The following is a 20,281-nucleotide window of genomic DNA, read 5'->3' on the forward strand; positions in this document are numbered from 1 at the left end:
GGTGAGAGAGAGTGAGGAAGGGTGAGGGAGGGTGAGGGGGTGTGAGGGTGAGGGGGTGTGAGGGGGTGCGAGTGTGTGAGGGGGTGCGAGTGTGTGAGGGGGTGCGAGTGTGTGAGGGGGTGCGAGTGTGTGAGGGGGTGCGAGTGTGTGAGGGGGTGCGAGTGTGTGAGGGGGTGCGAGTGTGTGAGGGGGTGCGAGTGTGTGAGGGGGTGCGAGTGTGTGAGGGGGTGCGAGTGTGTGAGGGGGTGCGAGTGTGTGAGGGGGTGCGAGTGTGTGAGGGGGTGCGAGTGTGTGAGGGGGTGCGAGTGTGTGAGGGGGTGCGAGTGTGTGAGGGGGTGCGAGTGTGTGAGGGGGTGCGAGTGTGTGAGGGGGTGCGTGAGCGTGAGGGGGTGCGTGAGCGTGAGGGGGTGCGTGAGCGTGAGGGGGTGCGTGAGCGTGAGGGGCTGTGTGAGCGTGAGGGGCTGTGTGAGCGTGAGGGGCTGTGTGAGCGTGAGGGGCTGTGTGAGCGTGAGGGGCTGTGTGAGCGTGAGGGGCTGTGTGAGCGTGAGGGGGTGTGTGAGGGTGAGGGGGTGTGTGAGGGTGAGGGGGTGTGTGAGGGTGAGGGGCTGTGTGAGCGTGAGGGGCTGTGTGAGCGTGAGGGGCTGTGTGAGCGTGAGGGGCTGTGTGAGCGTGAGGGGCTGTGTGAGCGTGAGGGGCTGTGTGAGCGTGAGGGGCTGTGTGAGCGTGAGGGGGTGTGTGAGGGTGAGGGGGTGTGTGAGGGTGAGGGGGTGTGTGAGGGTGAGGGGGTGTGAGGGTGAGGGGGTGTGAGGGTGAGGGGGTGTGAGGGTGAGGGGGTGTGTGAGGGTGAGGGGGTGTGTGAGGGTGAGGGGGTGTGAGGGTGAGGGGGGTGTGAGGGTGAGGGGGGTGTGAGGGTGAGGGGGGTGTGAGGGTGTGCGAGGGTGTGCGAGGGTGCAGGGGTGTGAGGGGTGAGAGAGGGTGAGGAAGGGTGAGGAAGGGTGAGGAAGGGTGAGGAAGGGTGAGGAAGGGTGAGGGAGGGTGAGGGGGTGTGAGGGTGAGGGGGTGTGAGGGTGAGGGGGTGTGAGGGTGAGGGGGTGTGAGGGTGAGGGGGTGTGAGGGTGAGGGGGTGTGAGGGTGAGGGGGGCTGAGGGTGAGGGGGGGTGAGGGTGAGGGGGGGGTGAGGGGGGGTGAGGGGGTGTGTGAGGGGGGGTGTGAGGGGGGTGTGAGGGGGGTGTGAGGGGGGTGTGAGGGGGGTGTGAGGGGGTGTGAAGGTGTGTGGGAGGGTGAGGGGGTGTGAGGGTGAGGGAGGGTGTGAGGGAGTGTGATGGTGAAGATGAGGGGATGTGGGGGGTGAGGGTGTGTGAGGGAGGGTGTGTTAGGGTGGGGGTGTGTGAAGGAGGGTGTGTTAGGGTGAGGGTGTGAGGGAGGGGAGGAGGTGTGTGGGGGTGAGGGGGTGTGAGGGTGTGCGAGGGTGAGAGGGTACGAGGGTGCAGGGGTGTGAGGGTGCGGGGGTGTGAGGGTGAGGGGGTGTGAGGGTGAGGGGGTGTGAGGGTGAGGGGTTGTGAGGGTGAGGGGGTGAGGGTGGGTGAGGGGGATGTGTGAGGGGGTGTGAAGGTGTGTGAAGGTGTGTGGGAGGGTGAGGGGGTGTGAGGGTGAGGGAGGGTGAGGGAGGGTGTGTGTGAGGGTGAGGGAGTGTGAGGGTATGTGATGGTGAAGATGAGGGGATGTGGGGGGTGAGGGTGAGTGAGGGGGTGTGAGGGGTGTGAGGGGGTGTGAGGGGTGTGAGGGGGTGTGTGTTAGGGTGAGGGTGTGTGAGGCTGAGGATGTGGGAGGGTGAGGATGAGGGGGTGTGAGGGGTGTGAGTGAGGGAGGGGAGGAGGTGTGTGGGGGTGAGGGGGTGTGAGGGAGAGGGTGTGTGAGCATGAGGCGGTGTGAGCGTGAGGCGATGTGAGCGTGAGGCGGTGTGAGCGTGAGGGGCTGTGAGGGTGAGGGGCTGTGAGGGTGAGGGGCTGTGAGGGTGAGGGGCTGTGAGGGTGAGGGGCTGTGAGGGTGAGGGGCTGTGAGGGTGAGGGAGGGTGTGAGGGTGGGGGGGTGTGGGGGTGAGGGGGTGTGGGGGTGAGGGGGTGTGGGGGTGAGGGGGTGTGGGGGTGAGGGGGTGAGGGGGTGTGAGGGTGAGGGAGGGTGAGGGGGTGTGAGGGTGAGGGTGAGGGTGGGTGAGGGTGTGTGGGGGGTGAGGGCGAGAGGGTTGTGAGGTTGAGGAGGCTGAGAGGGGTGAGGGTGTGAAGGTGAGTGAGGGTGAGTGAGAGGGTGTGTGAGGGTGAGGAGGTGTGAGGGTGAGCGTCAGAGGTAAATGGTGGCAGGGCAGACATCATAAGACAGAGAGAAGAGACTGCGCTGGTCAGTTTCAGAATTTATTAAGGGTTGATATGTGCATTGAGGAACCATTTGTAATGTTTAACCCCTTTCGCTGCATCCTTCATCAATGCAGTTACTAACTCCTGGTTGACAGTTATTGATCCCCTTGGCGCGAGTAATCATGACGGGGCAAAAAAGTTTAAAGCTGCTTTCTGTTTTGAAGTTCCTGGATATACTAGTATGAAAGTTAAAAGTCCTATTAAAAAAAACTAAATCAAGGTGAATTCATGGCCTTCAGTTGTCCACCAATAAAATTGTGTTTTAAAAGCTGCTGAGTAAAGATAACTAACGTGTGGCTCCGCCGCTCTCCAGTGCACTGGTTGAGACAATGCACTATGAATGCTCATTTACCTCTCCCTCATTTACCTCTCCTTTTAAAGTTCTTATTGCGGTCACCTTCATCCAGTCAAAAATGGAGCTTTAGATGATTCTTTAACTTTTCAACCTATTTCCCTTTGCTTTTTATATGTGAGAAGGTTACACTCTACCTCCTACGTATGCGATGCTTCAAGACCTCTAGAAGCACAAAAGATCATAGACAGGGACAGGGCTCTAACAGCTTGTCTGCTCTCAGTGCCCAGCCGCATGCCTAACCCTCCCTGGCTCCCACGGGGACTACAGCTGCAAGAACTGGGCACCTGCTGAGCTAAGAGACCTGTTATCTATGCGGTTTACAGCTGAGATTCACAGCTTATTCGAACTCCTGGAATCAGACTTCCGCATTCTCCCACTCTCAGAGTGACTGGGCTGAGCCTCTCGGTCAGTGCAGCGTCCATAGTCTTTGGTTGTCGGACTATCGGCTCTGACAGCTCCACCAAGTAAATAGCCGCAGGTCCAAAACCTCAGTGATGCTTTAAGGGCCTCTTCAACTCTCCATGTTGAGCTCAATTGCTGGCCTACTTGTTGACTGCTGCAGACAACTGTCGTGGGCAGGCACTAGTGCAGCGAGGATTGATGTGACAAAAGGAGAGGATGAAGCAAATGTCACTCACAGTGGTACTACCTACTATCCAGGAACTGCTAAATGTCCTTTGGTGTAAAGTGAAGAAAAAAAATCAATAAATACCATTGTAACTTTTAATTGGTCTCCTCAATATGAGTTTCAAATGAAAAAGATGTAAAGACTATGTGTAGCTTAAGTAAAGACATCTTCCAAGTGCATCTCCTCAAATGCGCAGAAGAGCACGTACAGTGCAGCCCCTTACCACCGAATAAAGGTAGAGATACTAAGGTATAACAGTAGAATGAGCTGCATGCTGAAGGAGTTATGTATAGGTAGGATTTAAGCGATTTTAATAAAATAAATGTTATAATACTCCATTTTAAAATGAACAAGAGAAGTCAAACTACACGTATCTTGAGGTGTAATTGTTGTTTTATACTGTCATGTTATGCTGCCGTTCTTTCTCTTTTTTTACGGAATGTGGTAAATGTACTTTTAAGGTTTTAACAAACCAAATAAAGTTTTGTTTGACTGACTGACATCTTCCAAGTGTCAAGGGAAAGGCTGAGCCCCAAGTGGACCACAACAGACATAGGTTGGGGGCTAGGACCAATGGGAGAAGTTACTGTACAATATAGAAGGTGTGAAGCAAGCGTCACAGATAAGGGGACTTCTAGCATGTTGGGTCTTAAACCGGTAATATATCCAAAAAAAACAGGGGAAGGCCTGTCCGTTTTGACATAAACTAACCCTCCACAGGATGGTGGGAAACATCTATTGGTTTTCTTAGATAACCTTCACCCACCAGGGTCGCCCCTTGGTGGCATGCTTGATCATCGGTTTCTTTCCATAAAGCTGCAGACGGACATGGCTGGGACCTACGAGCAGAGGCGGATCCTCCATGGGGGCGTTTGGGCGCCGCCCCACTGCTTTCTCGCCGTGCTGAGAAGGCAGAAACAAATAGTAGAGAACTACCATTTGTTTCTGCCTTCTCGCACGACGAGAAAGATGAAGTTCCTGGTTGCGAGAGTGGGAGGGGTTACTCGAGGGCAGGGGGGAGTGGCTTTCCTTCTGTTGTAAATACTGTCTGTTTGGGCAGCCTCACATAGGCTGTCCAAACAGACAGTATTAACTGTATTAAGAAAGCCGCTCCCCCCTGCCCTCGAGTAACCCCTCCCACTCTCCCTGCTCTCTGTATGCTGCAGCATACAGAGAAATCACGTGGTGTTGGGGAAGCCGGCCGAACCAATCCCAGCGCTGTGCTGTGGTGGAGGGAGGCTGCCTGCAGCCTTCCTGCGTGACGACATTGAGCACCATGGGAGTTGAACAGGACGACGGGAGTCTGCTGGAGTCCGAGTCGGAACTTGAAGGCGGGAACTTGGGATGGTATAGGTAAGTTAAGTAAAAGTTTATTATTTACTTTTCTCAACTGAAAATCCAAGCCTGGTTCGTACTGCCTTCCCCTCGCTAATAGCCTGTTCAGTTGGGTCTATGGAATATTATTCAGCCACAGATAAACAATCTTCTAATCTCTAGCAAGTGGTTATCATGCCCACTTACACAGTGAGCAACTGTATATATGCTTGATTTTAAAATGTACATGTTTGTGGAACATAGCACAGTTATGGCCTGTAAAACAAACTAAAAGAGGGGGAAAGAAATGAGTCATTCTAACTCTCTTGCAGAGGCGGATCCTCCATGCGGCGTTTGGGCGCTCCAGCCGAGAAGAGTGAACATTAAACCACTAAAATAAATACTCATTAGTAGTTGGCTGGAACTTGGTGAGGGGATATCGGGGGCGGGGAGGGGGGGTAGCGAGGAGCAAATTTGCGGTAGGCTCAAAACCGAATATACCGGGTGAAAGACACGATGTGTTGCCATGAATTTCCCCCCATTCCAGGGAGAAAACGGCAGACTTTTTCTACTACTAACTAATTCCGAGCAGGCAGAAAGTTTTAGTTGGAGAGCTGCAGTCAGGCGGGTGGCTTGGGTGGGAGTCTTGGGTTTCTGACGGTACTAGTCTGCTGGTGGGTGGGGGGGGGGGGAGACTGTTTGTGGGTGGCAGACTGTGCTGCTGCCCAGAGTCTACAGTCCTGCCGCAGTAAAATGAGCGGGGGGGGGGCACACTTGGAGACACTGTGATTGTGGGCGGAGTAATAGAACTCCGAGTTAGCTCTCCGAGTGAAACTGCATCTCTGTAATGAGGGCCTAAGCCACGGATTGTTCTTTTGTATAGAATTCTGCCACTCTCTAATTAATAACAAACAGACGCACATATGTAAAAAATAAGGAGCAGTAGCACAAGTGACATTTGAACTGGTTTATCACGATATAGTGCTTTCTAAAATAAACAATGCACTGACGGCTTCTGTGGCTGTTATCTCCTTCCTTCAATGGGGCAGCTCGTTTTTCAAATCGAAGCAATATGCTGCTGCTACATGACGATCATTACTGGGGACACGGTTAGGGATTCTCGCACTTCTGCTGTTTAGTGACGGTGTATATCAGGTATGACGATGAAGCATCGAGATACAATGCTATTTGTTATGTGTGATGTAAAAGATTAATATCAGCAGCAATAATACCATTTACGTATGAAATGTTCTGCTCCGATTTTAACTGTGACAATTGTTCTTGCTGTGTCCAGCTAGTGGGGTCTGTGAGAGCAGAGACAGACAGGAGTGATATGCAAGGGCACAAGAAGAGGAAAACAAACAGGAGTGATAAGTAATGACAGGGGGAGAGCAAAAACAAACAGTAGTGATATGTAAGGGCACATGGAGAGGCAAAGGCACAGATGAGAGATATGTTAGGACACAGACAAAGGAAAGACACACAGGAGTGATATGTAAGGGCACAGGGGGAGCAAAGATACAGATGAGTGATATGTAAGGGCACTGGGAGAGCAAAGACACAGAGGAGTGATATGTAAGGGCACAGGGAGAGCAAAGACACACATACTGAATAAGCAGCTACCTATGTTATATGACATCTCTTTTTTAATGTAATAACTGCACTTTCACAATTGCTTTATTAACCTTCCTGCTTTCTCAAATTTGCTTGAAAATGCACCATTTGACCACTCTTTTTTCATAAATTTTCTCCCCCGAACCCTCCGTAAGTTGTTCCGGCTTGCTCGCTTCGCTCGCTCGCTGCGGTTCATTAGGACAATATAGTTACGCCCTACCACTTTCAAATGTCACCAGCCGCCACTGCCTACGAGGTATACAGGCTCACTGAATAGTGTAATATGATGATGGAAGTGAATACATCATTGACCAGGGGAGAAGGCTGAAATGGTCCTAGATGGGCCCTCAGTGCTTCTAAGCTTCCCTTTTTGCAACCTGTTCCCGCAAGACGGAAATTTGACTGGGCAGTGATGCGGGTGGTGGGGAGGTCTTGGAAGCTCTTAAAAGTTATTGTCTAGGGGGTTACTAATGAGGTCTGTAACGGCCTCTAGCAACCTGGTCCTGCAAAACTCCAAATGATTTGATGGGGAGTGTTCGGGAACCCTGCACCAGCTGAAGGCTGCTCTGAATCAGTCACCGAGGGATGGGTGATTGATCAAATGATAAGGTGGACCAATCAGCAGGCTCAAAATACCAGCAACATAACTTGCAGGAGTTGGCTTGGGGGGAGCTGTGCCAAGCATGTGCTATGTTAAGTTATGTTATATTGAGTTTGTAGTGCGCACTGTTACTCTAGAGTGTCCTGGCGCGGAGGAGAGCTGGGGTAGAGGCGAGAATCAGATTAGATGGTCTTGCTGAACAGATGCGTTTTTAGATGCTTTTTAAAAAGAGTTGAAACTCATGAATAATTTGGAGATCAGGAGGGAGCGCTATGGGGTCTAGTTCTCTCTTCTGGAAAGTGGTTAACGGGCCTAGCTTTGCGGAGGGTTCTGGCCCGCTCCTATGCCATCATATTTTGGAATATCAATGAGTCAGCCATTTTGAAGGGGTTTATAACTAGGGGGACCGCAGGGGTGACAATATCCACTGGAGAAGTCATTGCTTGTAATCCAGTGGTTTTTACTTTAGATGAAGTCACACACGGTATCTTAGCCCTGTCAGAACAACTTGGTATTTGCTGAAAGTAGGGGGTCTTCGACGCCATTAAAAGGCACAGAGTACAAGCAGGAGGTATCAAAGACAGAGACCGTCCTCAAACAGAGATGTTTGTACATATATGGTAGTTTGCAGAGACCACAGATCAAGTGATTATACATAGCCTTGCTAACTCATTTGTCGAATACACTGTTTTGGGGGTATGTTGTATGTTCTCTGACCCCCTACAGCCATACGTTGCAGCACTGTTCATTGGAGCTATCCGAGGCGGACTCTTGTCACTCAAACAGGCATGGTACAAAGGTGCAAGACCCAACCCCCTCTACAGTGCTTCTTTCATTGGAAAACCTCACAACCTGAAGCCAGGGGTCAGCTGCCCCTACCACCCAAAAGTTTAAAGAGGCAAATAAACTTGTGAAGCTGTGCTATAAAAAAAAAGATACAAATGCCTGTTTTTTCCGTAAAGAAAGCTTTTGTGGATTTTTAAATGCTTAGTGCTCTGAAAGAATAAATGGAAACACTGTAATACTTCAAGTCTGTCACCAGTGACAGAGCACCTGCAACACACCTGGCTAGTAACAACTGGTGTTCTTCCACGTCAAAGTACTTTTCTCTTCAACTTCTGTAAGGTGCGCTCTAGATTGCTATAAAAAACCTTCAGTGTCTCACTACCAAATCTTTAAATTTCCCTTCATCTTGAGGGTTAGTTTAGGTGGTATAAGGCACAGATTAACTGGAATTCCATGCACTTGGTTACAAAAATTAAAGGTAAACCCAAGTCAGAAGTGACAATATACAGAGAATGTCGCTGGATCTGGAAGAATGCCTTCTGCGCGCCATCCTAGAAGAAATGTTCAATCCAGCAAAACAGACAGGAAGCAAGGCAGCTCTTTCGCAGCTGTCACCAAAGACAAGGCATATTCTGCAGTACCTGGCTTGCCTTTAGGAAGGGAAAACTCTACCGTCTGTGATTAGTGCATGTTTCAAGACTTGTTGGAGAGCCTTCAATGAGCCAGAGACAACATACCTTTATCGGCGGGGGGAAGGGTTGGGGGTCATCAACTATCATGGCATTTGCTTGGTAACATCACATAATTTTGTAAACAGTTTGGATTGCCCTCTGTGCTTCTTCCCTCACCCAAGCCCTCCGTGATGCTACCCCCAAATCCAAAATCAGTAAATAAATGACATCTTGTATTTTTTTTCATTTTGCATTGTGAACATGCCTACAAAATGAAATGACTGCCGCATCATTGTGCAGAGCAACTGAGCATCAGGGTTCCTGTACTGCAAGGCTAAAACTCATTGGCAAACAGAGGTGGTTTCTGCACTTGGGCAGGGGAGCGTCACCCCACTGCGAGCCTTGAAGGGAAAATAAAATGGCAATGAAAAAATTGCACTGCCATTTTTTTTTTCCAACGTTCGCACTCACCGTACTGCAGCATCCAGCCTTTCCCAAGCCAAGAGAGGACAGGAGCAGTGGCTGACTGGATTCTCCCAAGGGCGCACGTCACTTTGTCTGGCTTTCTTGCAACGGCCAAAGTGACAAGCGCGATTTGAAGCTCTCCACCTAGCTATCTTAGACAGCTGGGTGTAGACCAAGCACAGACCTACAGGAACGCACCAATTTGAAACAAATAGAACATCAATACGGCAGTCATAATCCGCAGGAGACACTAACTGACAAAGAAGAACAGCCCCAACCTTCAAGACAGCTGCCACCCCCAACATCAAAATATGTACTTGGAACATCAATGGTCTCTCAGATAAACTGAAGGACCCCGAAATATCAAATTACTTAACATCATTTGACTTGATTTTACTTCAGGAAACCTGGGAAGAACATGAAATATCATTACAAGGCTACACAACTCTAAACCATCCGGCAACTAGAGGCTCCTTTTATGGCCACAGCTCAGGCGGTCTGGCGTCATTCACCTCAATATCAACTATCGGAACAATGGACGAAATTACTGTAAAAATCACTCCCCCCAGTGTGATACAGGCACTAGCTATAGCTACCACTATTCATTATAAACACATACATACATCCGAAGCACAGACCATCAGGGGCATGGGAACTCATCAGCGAACTGGCAAGACTTTTGGAGGAAAGGGAAATGGAGAATATACTCGTGGCAGGTGACTTCAATCTTCATCTCTTTGGAGAGAAACCAGTCGACAATATGACAAAGGAAATGGACCTCGCGTGGGAAATACCAATCCATTCCCTTTCCAAAGAAACATACAAAATGCTCAAATCAGCTATTGATAGATCTCGAGCAGCTAAATTTGAGAGTACTCAACGGTCGATTCGCAGAGGACACACCACCAGCACCAACATATTTCTCCTCAAGCACTTTCTCCCACCTCGACTTCATTCTCGCAACCCTACCACTGTTTGAAATAATTAGCTCATTCAAGGTAGGAGTCAGTGGCCAAAGCGACCATCTGCCAATAGAAGTGATACTATGTATGTCCTGCAGGAACAAAGTAGCGGAAAGAAGATACATCGGTACAGAGTACACCACAAACTACAGACGAATTAGGTGTAAGATTGAAGAGGCTGAATAATTATCAACCAGTGCAAAAACAATCATGCACCAGATATCTAGCTTATACAAAAACTCACTAGATGCCTGGGGAGAACTCACAATGAAACTTTGAGCAAAACATGCCACAGAGCTAAAAACCAAAATAGGGAACACACCACGGAACATACTCGGAAAAGTAATAACACCAGAGATAAAAACCTTAAAACGAGAAATAAACCAGACTCTGAGACAGCTCCGTAAAGATCCAAACAACAAAGCTCCACAAAAGGAGCTGCTCATTCTAAAAGCACACTTAAAGAAGAAGACCTGGGAAAGGAAAAGGCAACTGAACGACAACCTCTGGGTAAAAATTTTACACGATTCAAAACAGAAGAACAGTTCCAGATTCTGGAAATTAATCTACACCCTCGACCGGCCAGGTCACAAAGGCATCAACTAACATATCGGAATCAGACTGGGCAAACTACTTAACAGCTCACTTTAATACAGAAAACCAAGCGGGGTACTCGCCTAAAGGGGGACCCCGTACAACTAGTCTGCATCAGAGCTCCGACAAAACCGGCATATTCAACAACGAAGCGATCAATGTCCACACAAGGAAATTACCCCTGCACTACATCGCAACTCCAGACGAGGAAGCTACAACAAGACTTGCACCACTTGTATATAGAGAGGAAAACATACAGTCAGAAATAGCGGCTAGGATCAGGACACAAATCTCAAAAGGCAAACTCGAGGGTGCTCCCGGTCCTAATGGGATCCCGTCAATAATATATAAACAAGACGCTGACTTTTGGAGTAACACCTTGGCACCAGTCTTCCAGCAAATAAGGGAAACAGCAACATGTCCACTAACTTGGAGAGGCTCCATAATAAGCCTGATTTATAAAAAGGGTGAAAGGAACAACCAAAGCAGCCATCGACTAATAGCTTTAGTCGATACGGAGGCAAATTATTATGCGGGCCTCTTCCTGGAGGATCTAACATCCTGGGCAAACGCAAAGCACATCATTCCAGCTACCCAAACCGGATTCTGCAGAGGCCAGGGTACAACGACTAAAATCATGGCGCTAACTCTTCTGACAGATGCGGTAAAATCCACCAAGAGCTCATTAGTTCTGTGCTTTATTGATTATAGCGCCGCGTTCGACCATGTAGACCGGAGTAAACTTTGGCAGAAGCTGGAAAGATGGGGGATCCCAGGTCCACTCCTACAGCAGTTGATAACGCTATATACCAACACCTGGGTCAAGATCAAATTGGGCTCAGGCAAGCACATCTCATGGCAAATCGGCACCACCATAGGCTTGAAACAAGGCTGCGTCCTAGCCCCTATGCTTTTCAACCATTTTCTCGCAGATCTTACCGGTGAATTGGAGAAAGCCAAATCCCATGCCCTGCGGCTGGGTGACACCACACTTTCAAACCTCTTATATGCTGATGACTTGGTCCTCATCAGCCGGTCTCCTATCGGTCTTCAATATCTTTTGGACACTACCAACACATTTTCGATAAATAACTCATTAAAGATCAACTTAAATAAAACAAAAGTTATGACAATGAATTACAACAAAAAAGGGAAGCTCGCTTGGTTTCTGGACGGACAGAGGCTAGATCAGGTAGCCACATATAAATACCTAGGCGTTCTCATAGACAGTAGAGGCTCATTCAAGCACCAACTAGAGGCCATTCGTCGGAAGGGCACAACATTCTATCTATTAATAAAGCCCTTGAAAAAAGCTCTCCCAGACCGGTCATTGGACCCCTTCTGCAGGTGATAAGAGCACGCTTACAACCTATGCTCACTTATGGTAGTGAATCCTTGCAAGGAAAAGCCGCCACAACTCTAGATAACACCATCAGTCGTGCATATAGGGCAATATTCCATCTACCCACCTACACATCGCCCGCTCAAATTCGCCTCAAATTCGGGCTACAGAAACAAACAGTGGAGAGAAGAGGCGCATACATTAAAAGGTGGCGGAAAATCAGAGAAGCTGATCATGGATCCTTAAACACCCAACTTTGGACCGAACTTTCCATTAGAGACAATTCACACGCAAAGAACTATCTACAAGAATCATTGGAGACCTTGGGACTAACAAACCTCTGGGAGTCATCGACAGACCTCAAAACCTTCAAAAAAGTGGTAACGAAAGTAACCAAGATGATTTCATCTATAGAGGATAAAGACACCCTGTCTAAGAGGGCCCATGGATGGGCTGTGTTGAAAGATTACAACGCTCTGAAGCCACAAGAATATTTAAAAATGGGCCTCACGCAGACAACAAAAAACACGTTTTTAAACATGCGCCTTGGCATCATACCTATTCTACCGCATTTGGCACATTGGAAAAGGGAAAGCTCAGCAAACTGTTGCCGACTCTGCTCATCAGGAAAAGAGGACCTTATTCACATCATCTGCATCTGTTCAAACCTCATGGATATAAGGCGATCCCTACTTCGGGTCCTATGGAACCAGAAGGGCATAACAAGTTGCAGGCAGACTGTGATGCTGTGTTTTAAACTTGAAGAGACTCCGTTAAACTGTAGACTAACAAAATTATTCGATATATTGGCTAGAAGACTCCTGAAACAGTCACATGATTCAACTAAAGCACTAGCCAAGCCAAAGCGGTGCCAAGTCCCTCGGAGTACTCTGTTCCTTCAATCTCTATGGCCTTTACCAAAACATATCATGACTTTTATGTTCTTAATGAGCGAGTCTACACGCTCTTCTTATGTTGTAATTGTAACTATGGCTCTACTTTTATACATTTGTATGTTTTTATATTGTGAGTTTTTATTAACTGTACAATAAACAAACCTTAAACCTTACAGGAATGCAAAAAATTAACAAGTTAAAATCTTAGTGAAATATGAAAAATGTACCCACATACAGCAGACTGGACTCTGGGCCCATGATCCAACTACAAAGCCTAGAATACAGTTACTACTACTACTACCACCACCACCACTAAGCCGGGAATACAGTTACCCCCACCACCAAGCCAGGAGTACCATTACCCCCACCACCATCACCGCCACCTGGTAGTCCTCCCTTTGATCTCAAGGCTACGGTCATGTATAACAAAAGGGGCTGGAGACCCTGCCCAGGGATAAATTATTTTAAATGTATCAGTGCATGTAGGCAGGGCTCCATGTTTTTAGTCCTCGCCTCTTACAAATCATTTTTCAAGTCACTGACAGCCCCATGTACTAAACCTTATTTGAAAATAGAGGTGGGTGCACAGGCAAATTATTAGGGTAAGCCAAGCCAAAGCATGGCTCCAGCTTGGCTCAATGCATCAGTGCACAAGAAGAGCCTTGAACAAGTTTGCAATGTATAACGTGCAACACGTGTAAAAGTATTATAAAATCACTATGGTACTGGGCCCTTTTTGCACGGTCATCCCAAAACTTTTTGCCTTCCTCCTGTATTTTTTTCTGACCTGCTTTTGTTGGTTTTATGACTCGGGGCACTTTACCACTGCTGTTCAGCGCTAAAGTGCATGTGCTCTCTCTTGTAAACTTTGTAAGATTTGTCTACACCTGTTTGGCTTATCCAATTTACCTGTAAGGAGGTGCCTGCCTTCTATAAAGCTGTCTCCCCCTTAGTGTGTCTGGGGCCAGTGCTTGGGATGTAAATGGCGGTGTAATGCTCTTCTAAACAGTGTTTGAAGTGCCCCTCAGAACAAAGACTTATGGACAATAAGTACAGGGGCTGTGACCCCATGAAATTAGACACTGCGTGAACTTGTAACCAGACGTTGCTGGCTCTACAAAATGCACATTGCCAAGAGGAGATGTTGTGCTGCAAGGAGGAACCACCATGGGACTTTGTTTGTTGTACTGACCTGCCCCCAAGGCCCCTGTGTGCTGGATTACTGCCTGTCCTCCTGCTCTGGTGTCCCAATGATCTCCAAGGAGTGCTGGTATGCCCCTTGATTATTGCAAACTCAACGACTGGTGAGCGCTGGACCCCTTCTGCAAACAAATAGCACATGATGAGCGAGTGGAAGGCTGCTGCCAAAGTGGAGGCTCACCCTGCAATAAAGCCTGGAGAGGAGAGCTGAAGTAGACAATGTGCTCTCCCTCTCCCTGTTGTAGTCCCGCATTTCTCTTGGACGATTAACCGCAGCCGGGGCTCTGCTACGTGGCCCTGGGCTACCAGGCCCCACTGCGTGCAGGCAGCAAGAACTCCGGTCAGTTCAGCCCCACTGCTGGAGCAACATCAATGCCAGAGAGGTGGTGTCCTGCTTCTCCAGGATGAAAACCGGAGCCTCGTGGACTCCAAGCAGCTGCCTCCCGCTTGAGGAGAAAACTGAACCTGGGGGCTCCACTCTACGGCTTCCCCCCGCCTGTAAAGGATGAGAGAGCGGCCTTCGCTGTTCAGTTTCTTTGAGGAGACCAGAGCAGTGCCATGATCAGTCTCAGGGAGATCACTGCAATGAGGTCCCAGTGAGTTGGGTCCTACGCAGGGGAGCATGGCCGCCCCTGTCACCCTGCATCTGTGACAGTAGCTGACCCGTGTCAGTGTGCCATGGGCCCATTGCAAACCTTTGGGAAGCATTGTTTTTATTTGGTGCACAGAGCGAGAGCAGCCTCCCCTCCCGGAAAAGATTCAATGTAGCCAATGCGGCCTTTCAGCCATTCACCTTGCAGGGAAGATCGGGTGAGGGTTCCCCTGAAGCGAGGGTGCCCTCCCCTCCTTACATACTCTTACTTGGAGGCCCCCCGATTCCCAAGTTGGAAGGAATTCCCAGAACACACTCAATTCCCTGGTGTAGGTGGCCCAGAAGCCTACAAAGAAGATAACTGAGTTACCGCATAACCCGTAAGAAGAGCGCAGGGGCGGCTCTGGGTGGGGTTTCTTGATGAGATGTTGCTTGTAGCTTGCAATTGTCCGGAGGTGGCACCTATGTGTTCAGTGATGGTGTTAAGGTAACGTGCACCATGAGGATACTTTTGTGATATGCGCAATCTCCAAGGAGTTGCTGGATTGCACTACTTTGTGTTGTTATGACAACTGCCCGATTGGCAAAGTGATGCATGATCTGTGTGAAGTCCTGTCAAGTGCTTAGTGGCACAGTGATATATGAGATTACGGTCTCAAGTGTTTTATGTACAATACAAAGGATTTTGTATATAACCTTGTTATGAGTCTTTTTAAGCTTTACACATCGCCTCTGGGATTAGCCTGACTGCTCTCCCAAGCTAACAAGGGGGGTGAGCAGGGTCTATCTTAGGTGTGTAACTCCCTTGCCCTAACTAGAGTGGTGGGTTCTGCTTGGCTTAGATGCATACCCTAGCCAACCAGAAACCCCATTTCAAACGATCACTTAAAAATTCAAAGGTGTGTGTTTCTTTAACATGTGGAAGCATTTCAGCGATAGTACATCAGATTAGGTCACTGCATAGACAGACATTTAGTTAAGTGATACTTTTTCAAACATGAACTTATAAACATTCATGGCTCGCCCCTCAATGATTATACTGTTAGTGAACCAGGAGGAAACTCAGTAGTCATTTAAACTCTAAATGTGGCCTGGATACTTATTATAGATGGAGCAACATTATAGCGTAATAAATCAAATATTAGGGGCGCTTGTTCAGCACACATACTCAAGTATTGAAAAGTGCACCCATGTGATACTAATAAAATAAAATATTTGCGTAGGTTCACACAATTTGGACAAGTAGGGAAGCTGGTATTGATTCCAGGTTATCTGGTTTCACATATTGAAATTCAGTCAACAGATCTGTCTTTCCCGTTTATATCAATTGTCACGGTTTCGTTTTTCATTCTTCGCTCACAAATCAGAAGTAACAGACCTGACTCAGGGCCCACAGACCAAACTCCCAAGCCAAGAATGCAATTATTTGGGGAGTATCTCACCTCAAACAATCCCGCCCCTGAGGCTACGCTGCTGATTGAATATCATAATAGAAAGCAGCTACGCACCTGGCTCAAAATAAAGAGCAATCAAGACTAAGTTCACCCACAGAAATGTAACCGATTATACAAGTCAGCTATCAAAAAAGCTAAGAGGCGATATTCAAACATAAATCAAAATGTTAATTGGGCAAATAAATAATTTTACAAAATTCTCACAGAATTTTTAAAACCTTAGAAGAATGGAAAGAACTCATACCATTACTCTAGGATTCATGGACAAATTTGCAAATCCTTATACAACCATAGCAGACACATGAACAAGGGTACATACCCCAGTTTAGTAATCCTTCTGGGTCCTACCTCTCGGATAATGAGACCAAGCAGATGTTATACTTTCACAAGTGATATGCGGAACACTACTAAGACCAATTCAAAAGTAATAACACTACACTTTTAATGTTTAGAGTCGTTCCAGGTCAGCAGTTAATATGATGACTGTTTTCCTTCTTGATGAGCTTCATATGCTGCTGAAGTGTCACTGGCCAGCTTATGAACCCACTCATTAAAATGGAGCACAGCAAGAAACCTCGGGCAAAACCCCACTCTCAAGCCTACCACATACCATACTTCGATTGAAAAGAAGGGAAACATCTGAGAAGATAGCTATGACTGGTAATAAAAAAATCAAGTTCTGGCTTCAAAATGGGTTCGGTTGAGGTTGCTGTGTGAAACCAAGTGGAAGATGGCATAACAAACCAAAACAATGACATGTAGAGGGATGTACAGAGTTCATGGGAGAACAGACTCACAGCATATCCATTGACAGCGGCAATGACAGGCTTTTTCACAGAGCAGATTCGGTCCCAGTGAGAGAGGAAGCTTCCGCTGTAGCATTCTTGGAAAGTTCTACTCTGCATCTCTTTTATGTCAGCTCCAGCTAGAAGGGAAGGAATTTTATGTGAGGTTAAAGAGACACATGATAGCAAGTGGACTACAATGTTCAAGGGCAATGTAGCTCCTGCAATGTGTCTCTAAAGTGTTTGCAAGGGGACTCATGCACAATAGGGGAACTGTTTCTCCAGGAAAGTTACCTGCAAATGCCTTTTCACTGCCCGTGAGGACAATGGCTCCGATCTGGGGATCATTATCAAAAGTATCCAGCGCCTGGTTCATCTCAGATATGAGGGCATTGCAGAGTGCGTTTAAAGCTTTTGGCCGGTTCAGCTGGATCATACCAACATTCTGCTTTGCTCCCTTCTTCTCCACAATTATGTGTTGATAGGAAAAAGCTGTTCAAAATAAGATCACAACAGATTTAGCACTTCTCGACTTTGTGCACAACGCAAGCACTCTAATAGTATAAATACCTTGGCATTGCTACTCTGAGTCATTAATGCGCAAGTACAGTTGGACAGCCCCTTCCAATTCCCTCACAGGAGGAATTAAATTCGGCATGTAGAACTCATAACCACTGGAAGGCAAAGACGTTTAAGCACAAGAGGCACGGATGAGAGCAAACAAATCAATTTTTAACCTCTTCGACGCTCATGACGAGCTGAGCTCGTCATGAGCCACGGCGCTTCGGTGCTCATGACTAGCTTAGCTCGTCATGGCCCGTGGAACGCTCAGGTGCGGGGAGAATTCCCCCGCTGTGCAGAACGTTCCACGGAGCCAATGCACCTTTGACGAGCTAAGCTCGTCATGAGCACAGGAGCACTGTAGCTCATGACGAGCTCAGCTTGTCATGAGCATGGGGGCGCTGTGCGCGCGCCCCTCCCCCCCAGCGCAGCGGGGGAATATCCCCCGCAGCGAAGGGGTTAAAATCTCAATGTCTGTTTACAGTCAGTACAAACAAGGCACAGAACTTTAGTAACACCAAATTAATTTCTTGAAAGCAGCTCTCAGGCAAAGACTGCCTAGCTGTATGCATTCTGGGCGCTACAGGACACCGTAGCCCCCAGAAGGCGATAGTTCCACCTAAACATCAGGGCCAGCCTTTGGCATGGGTAACCTGGGCCCATGCCCAGGAGACCAGCCTTCAAAGGGGAGACCAAGCTGCCTCCATTAAGAGCATGTATTTGGCAGTCTCGATCCGACTACAGAGATTCAACTTAATCATCATTCAATCATACATTTTCTGCTATGTTACAATGGCATCCGAGTTCAACCCTTGCCTAACTTTCTTCCTTGTCCTTCTACCCACATCTCCCTCGCAAACCCCCAACCTATCCCTCACCAACAACATGCACCAGCATACCTGCCAACTCACATGATGCCACCGAGTAACACACAATATTAGCTACCATTGCTCGGTCTGAAGGTCAGAGATAGAGCTCTTCCAGAAAGGTAAGACTCCATGAAAAAAAAACCTCTCATCTTGGAAGTTGGCTGTGCACAGCAGGCCTCACAGTATGCTGCGGAGTACAGTGATGCTCTTCACAGTACGGTAATCCCATCTTGGAGTAACCACAACAGAGGCACAAAGTGACGTGAGCATTCTACCAGGCTTATCAACAGCCAAACTATATAATGATCAGAGAAAATATAAAAGGCTGGTTCACCTAAAAGATCCTTTCCATACTGAAAAAAAGACTTCAGTCCCACCCTTCACCCCGAATATCTTATAAATAGCAGTGATAGAGAAAATCAGCAGCTCCACTCAGCAAAAGGGCTTCAGTAAAGTTCTGAAGGAGTCTTGTCCACTGTGTTCAGACTTCATTGTCTAGGTCTCCTCCCTCGAGCTTTAGGAATGTTAGCAAAACACTTCCATTGTCTGGAAAATCAAGCTCACCTCATTCTTGTGCACAGGAGCAGATTAAGAGCTTCCAGAATTGAACCCAGAGGCCTCCATTATGTGGGCATACTTGTGTACATATTGCACAACAAACACACACAACATGTTTGGAATGTTAGCACAAGGATTAGGATTATCGCACTAAAGCAGAACTTCACATGGGTGGTGTGAGAAGTTGGCCTGATGTATGATGTCCACAATTCTGTGGGCACCTTGTATCAGTCCAAACAATCCCTTATGGTGGTGGTTGTAAGTCAACTTTAAAAATACAAGCTATCCTAGGGGTAGCATGGACTAAGCAGCCTTCAGGCTAAACTCAAGAGGGCATGTGAAGCCAGCTGTTTTACCATATGCAATCCTGTCATATCAAATGAAGACACCACACAAGTTATATATTATAAAAATATATGTATTTATTCTCAGAATAATCCTCTGTACTCTTTATGAGTATAGAAGCACAAGCGTTTAAACAAAAGCACAGTATAACATATGAAAGTTGCACAATTATGGATGAGGCCGGTGGCCACTCAAACCATATATCAAAAAAGTGGTATAAGTATCACTATTCGATCAGTGGTAAGGCCTAGGGCCTTGGGAATCACTGGGGCTACTCGGGACTAGCAGTGATGAAGTCGGGAGAGGCCCGTGGGACCTGGGTGCAGCGCTAAAAGCACACGCATGCACCAATGCAAAGTCAATGGTGCGTAAAAGTTATCGAGTTACAGTTTTAGGAGTCTTCCGACTGGACTAGAATTACCAAACTTTAGACTTAGACACTAGAGGTGTAAACCACTACAGGAGCACCGGCGTTCATGAGTTACCTCACCGACAGGAAGCGGGTGCTTAGGTGCCAAAGTGTGTTGGATTTCGTTGTGCAGTTCGATGGTGCCTGGAGATGAAGATGCTGCAGGCGGCCAGAAGAGAAGTGTCCGGTGTGATCCAAGGGTGGATCGAAGATGAGGAGTAGCTGAAAGCAGAGGGGACAGAGTCTGGCTCACTCAGCAGTGACCAGGGTGGAACCAGGAAGGAACCAGGCAATGTCGGGCGCAATCAGGTGGTTGTTGAGAAGCTTGTCTCCGCTGCCACGTGGACTCTGGGGCATCGAGGATGTCCAGGAGTGGATCACGAGCTGTCCCACGAAGGCTCTCGCTGTCGGCGGTGTCTGCTTCCGGATTGGAGCTAACAAGCCTTGGCAAAGGCAACCCACGCAGGATTCGAAGATCGCTTCTTACTCGGACCAGCAAGGTCAGAGCGGGTGCTCCTTTTCAGGGGAGCGAGGGCCAGTCTGGAGAAGCCAGACTAGCAGTGTAAATTCAAAGGTTCGTCGGTACTGGGGCCGCTAGCCAACGGGCAAGCGACCGGACCAACGCGTCGAGCAGGAAAATGCAAAAGGGCCCCACGCAGCACTCGGTGAGTGTGGAGGGAAGAACTTTGGTGCAAAAGCTGCTCGGGGCTGGGGCTTCTCAAACCCCAATGTACAGCGTCGAGGGAGCCTCGGGAGCTGCACGGTCAGCACTTTGTGGTTTTTTCAAGATGGCCGGCCCCACGCTTCAGGTCGCCTCCACGGGTCTCAGTTTCACTGGGACTGTGGATCGTGCTGTTGGAAGGCAGGAA

General features: G+C 48.2%; 1 protein-coding gene across 1 annotated transcript in view; it reads right to left on the minus strand.

The window, feature by feature from the left end:
* ECHS1 (enoyl-CoA hydratase, short chain 1) overlaps positions 1-20,281 on the minus strand; it is a 202,150-nt gene that overhangs the window by 97,540 nt on the left and 84,329 nt on the right. Inside the window, exons 2-3 of the mRNA XM_086922013.1 lie at positions 16,965-17,162; positions 16,683-16,810 (exon numbers count right to left, since the gene is read on the minus strand). Of these exons, the coding sequence (XP_086778139.1) occupies positions 16,683-16,810; positions 16,965-17,162 (326 nt within the window). The remainder of the gene's footprint in view (positions 1-16,682; positions 16,811-16,964; positions 17,163-20,281) is intronic.

The sequence above is a fragment of the Lissotriton vulgaris genome, chromosome 5 (genome assembly GCF_964263255.1).
Source record: "Lissotriton vulgaris chromosome 5, aLisVul1.2, whole genome shotgun sequence".
NCBI classification, from domain to species: domain Eukaryota; kingdom Metazoa; phylum Chordata; class Amphibia; order Caudata; family Salamandridae; genus Lissotriton; species Lissotriton vulgaris.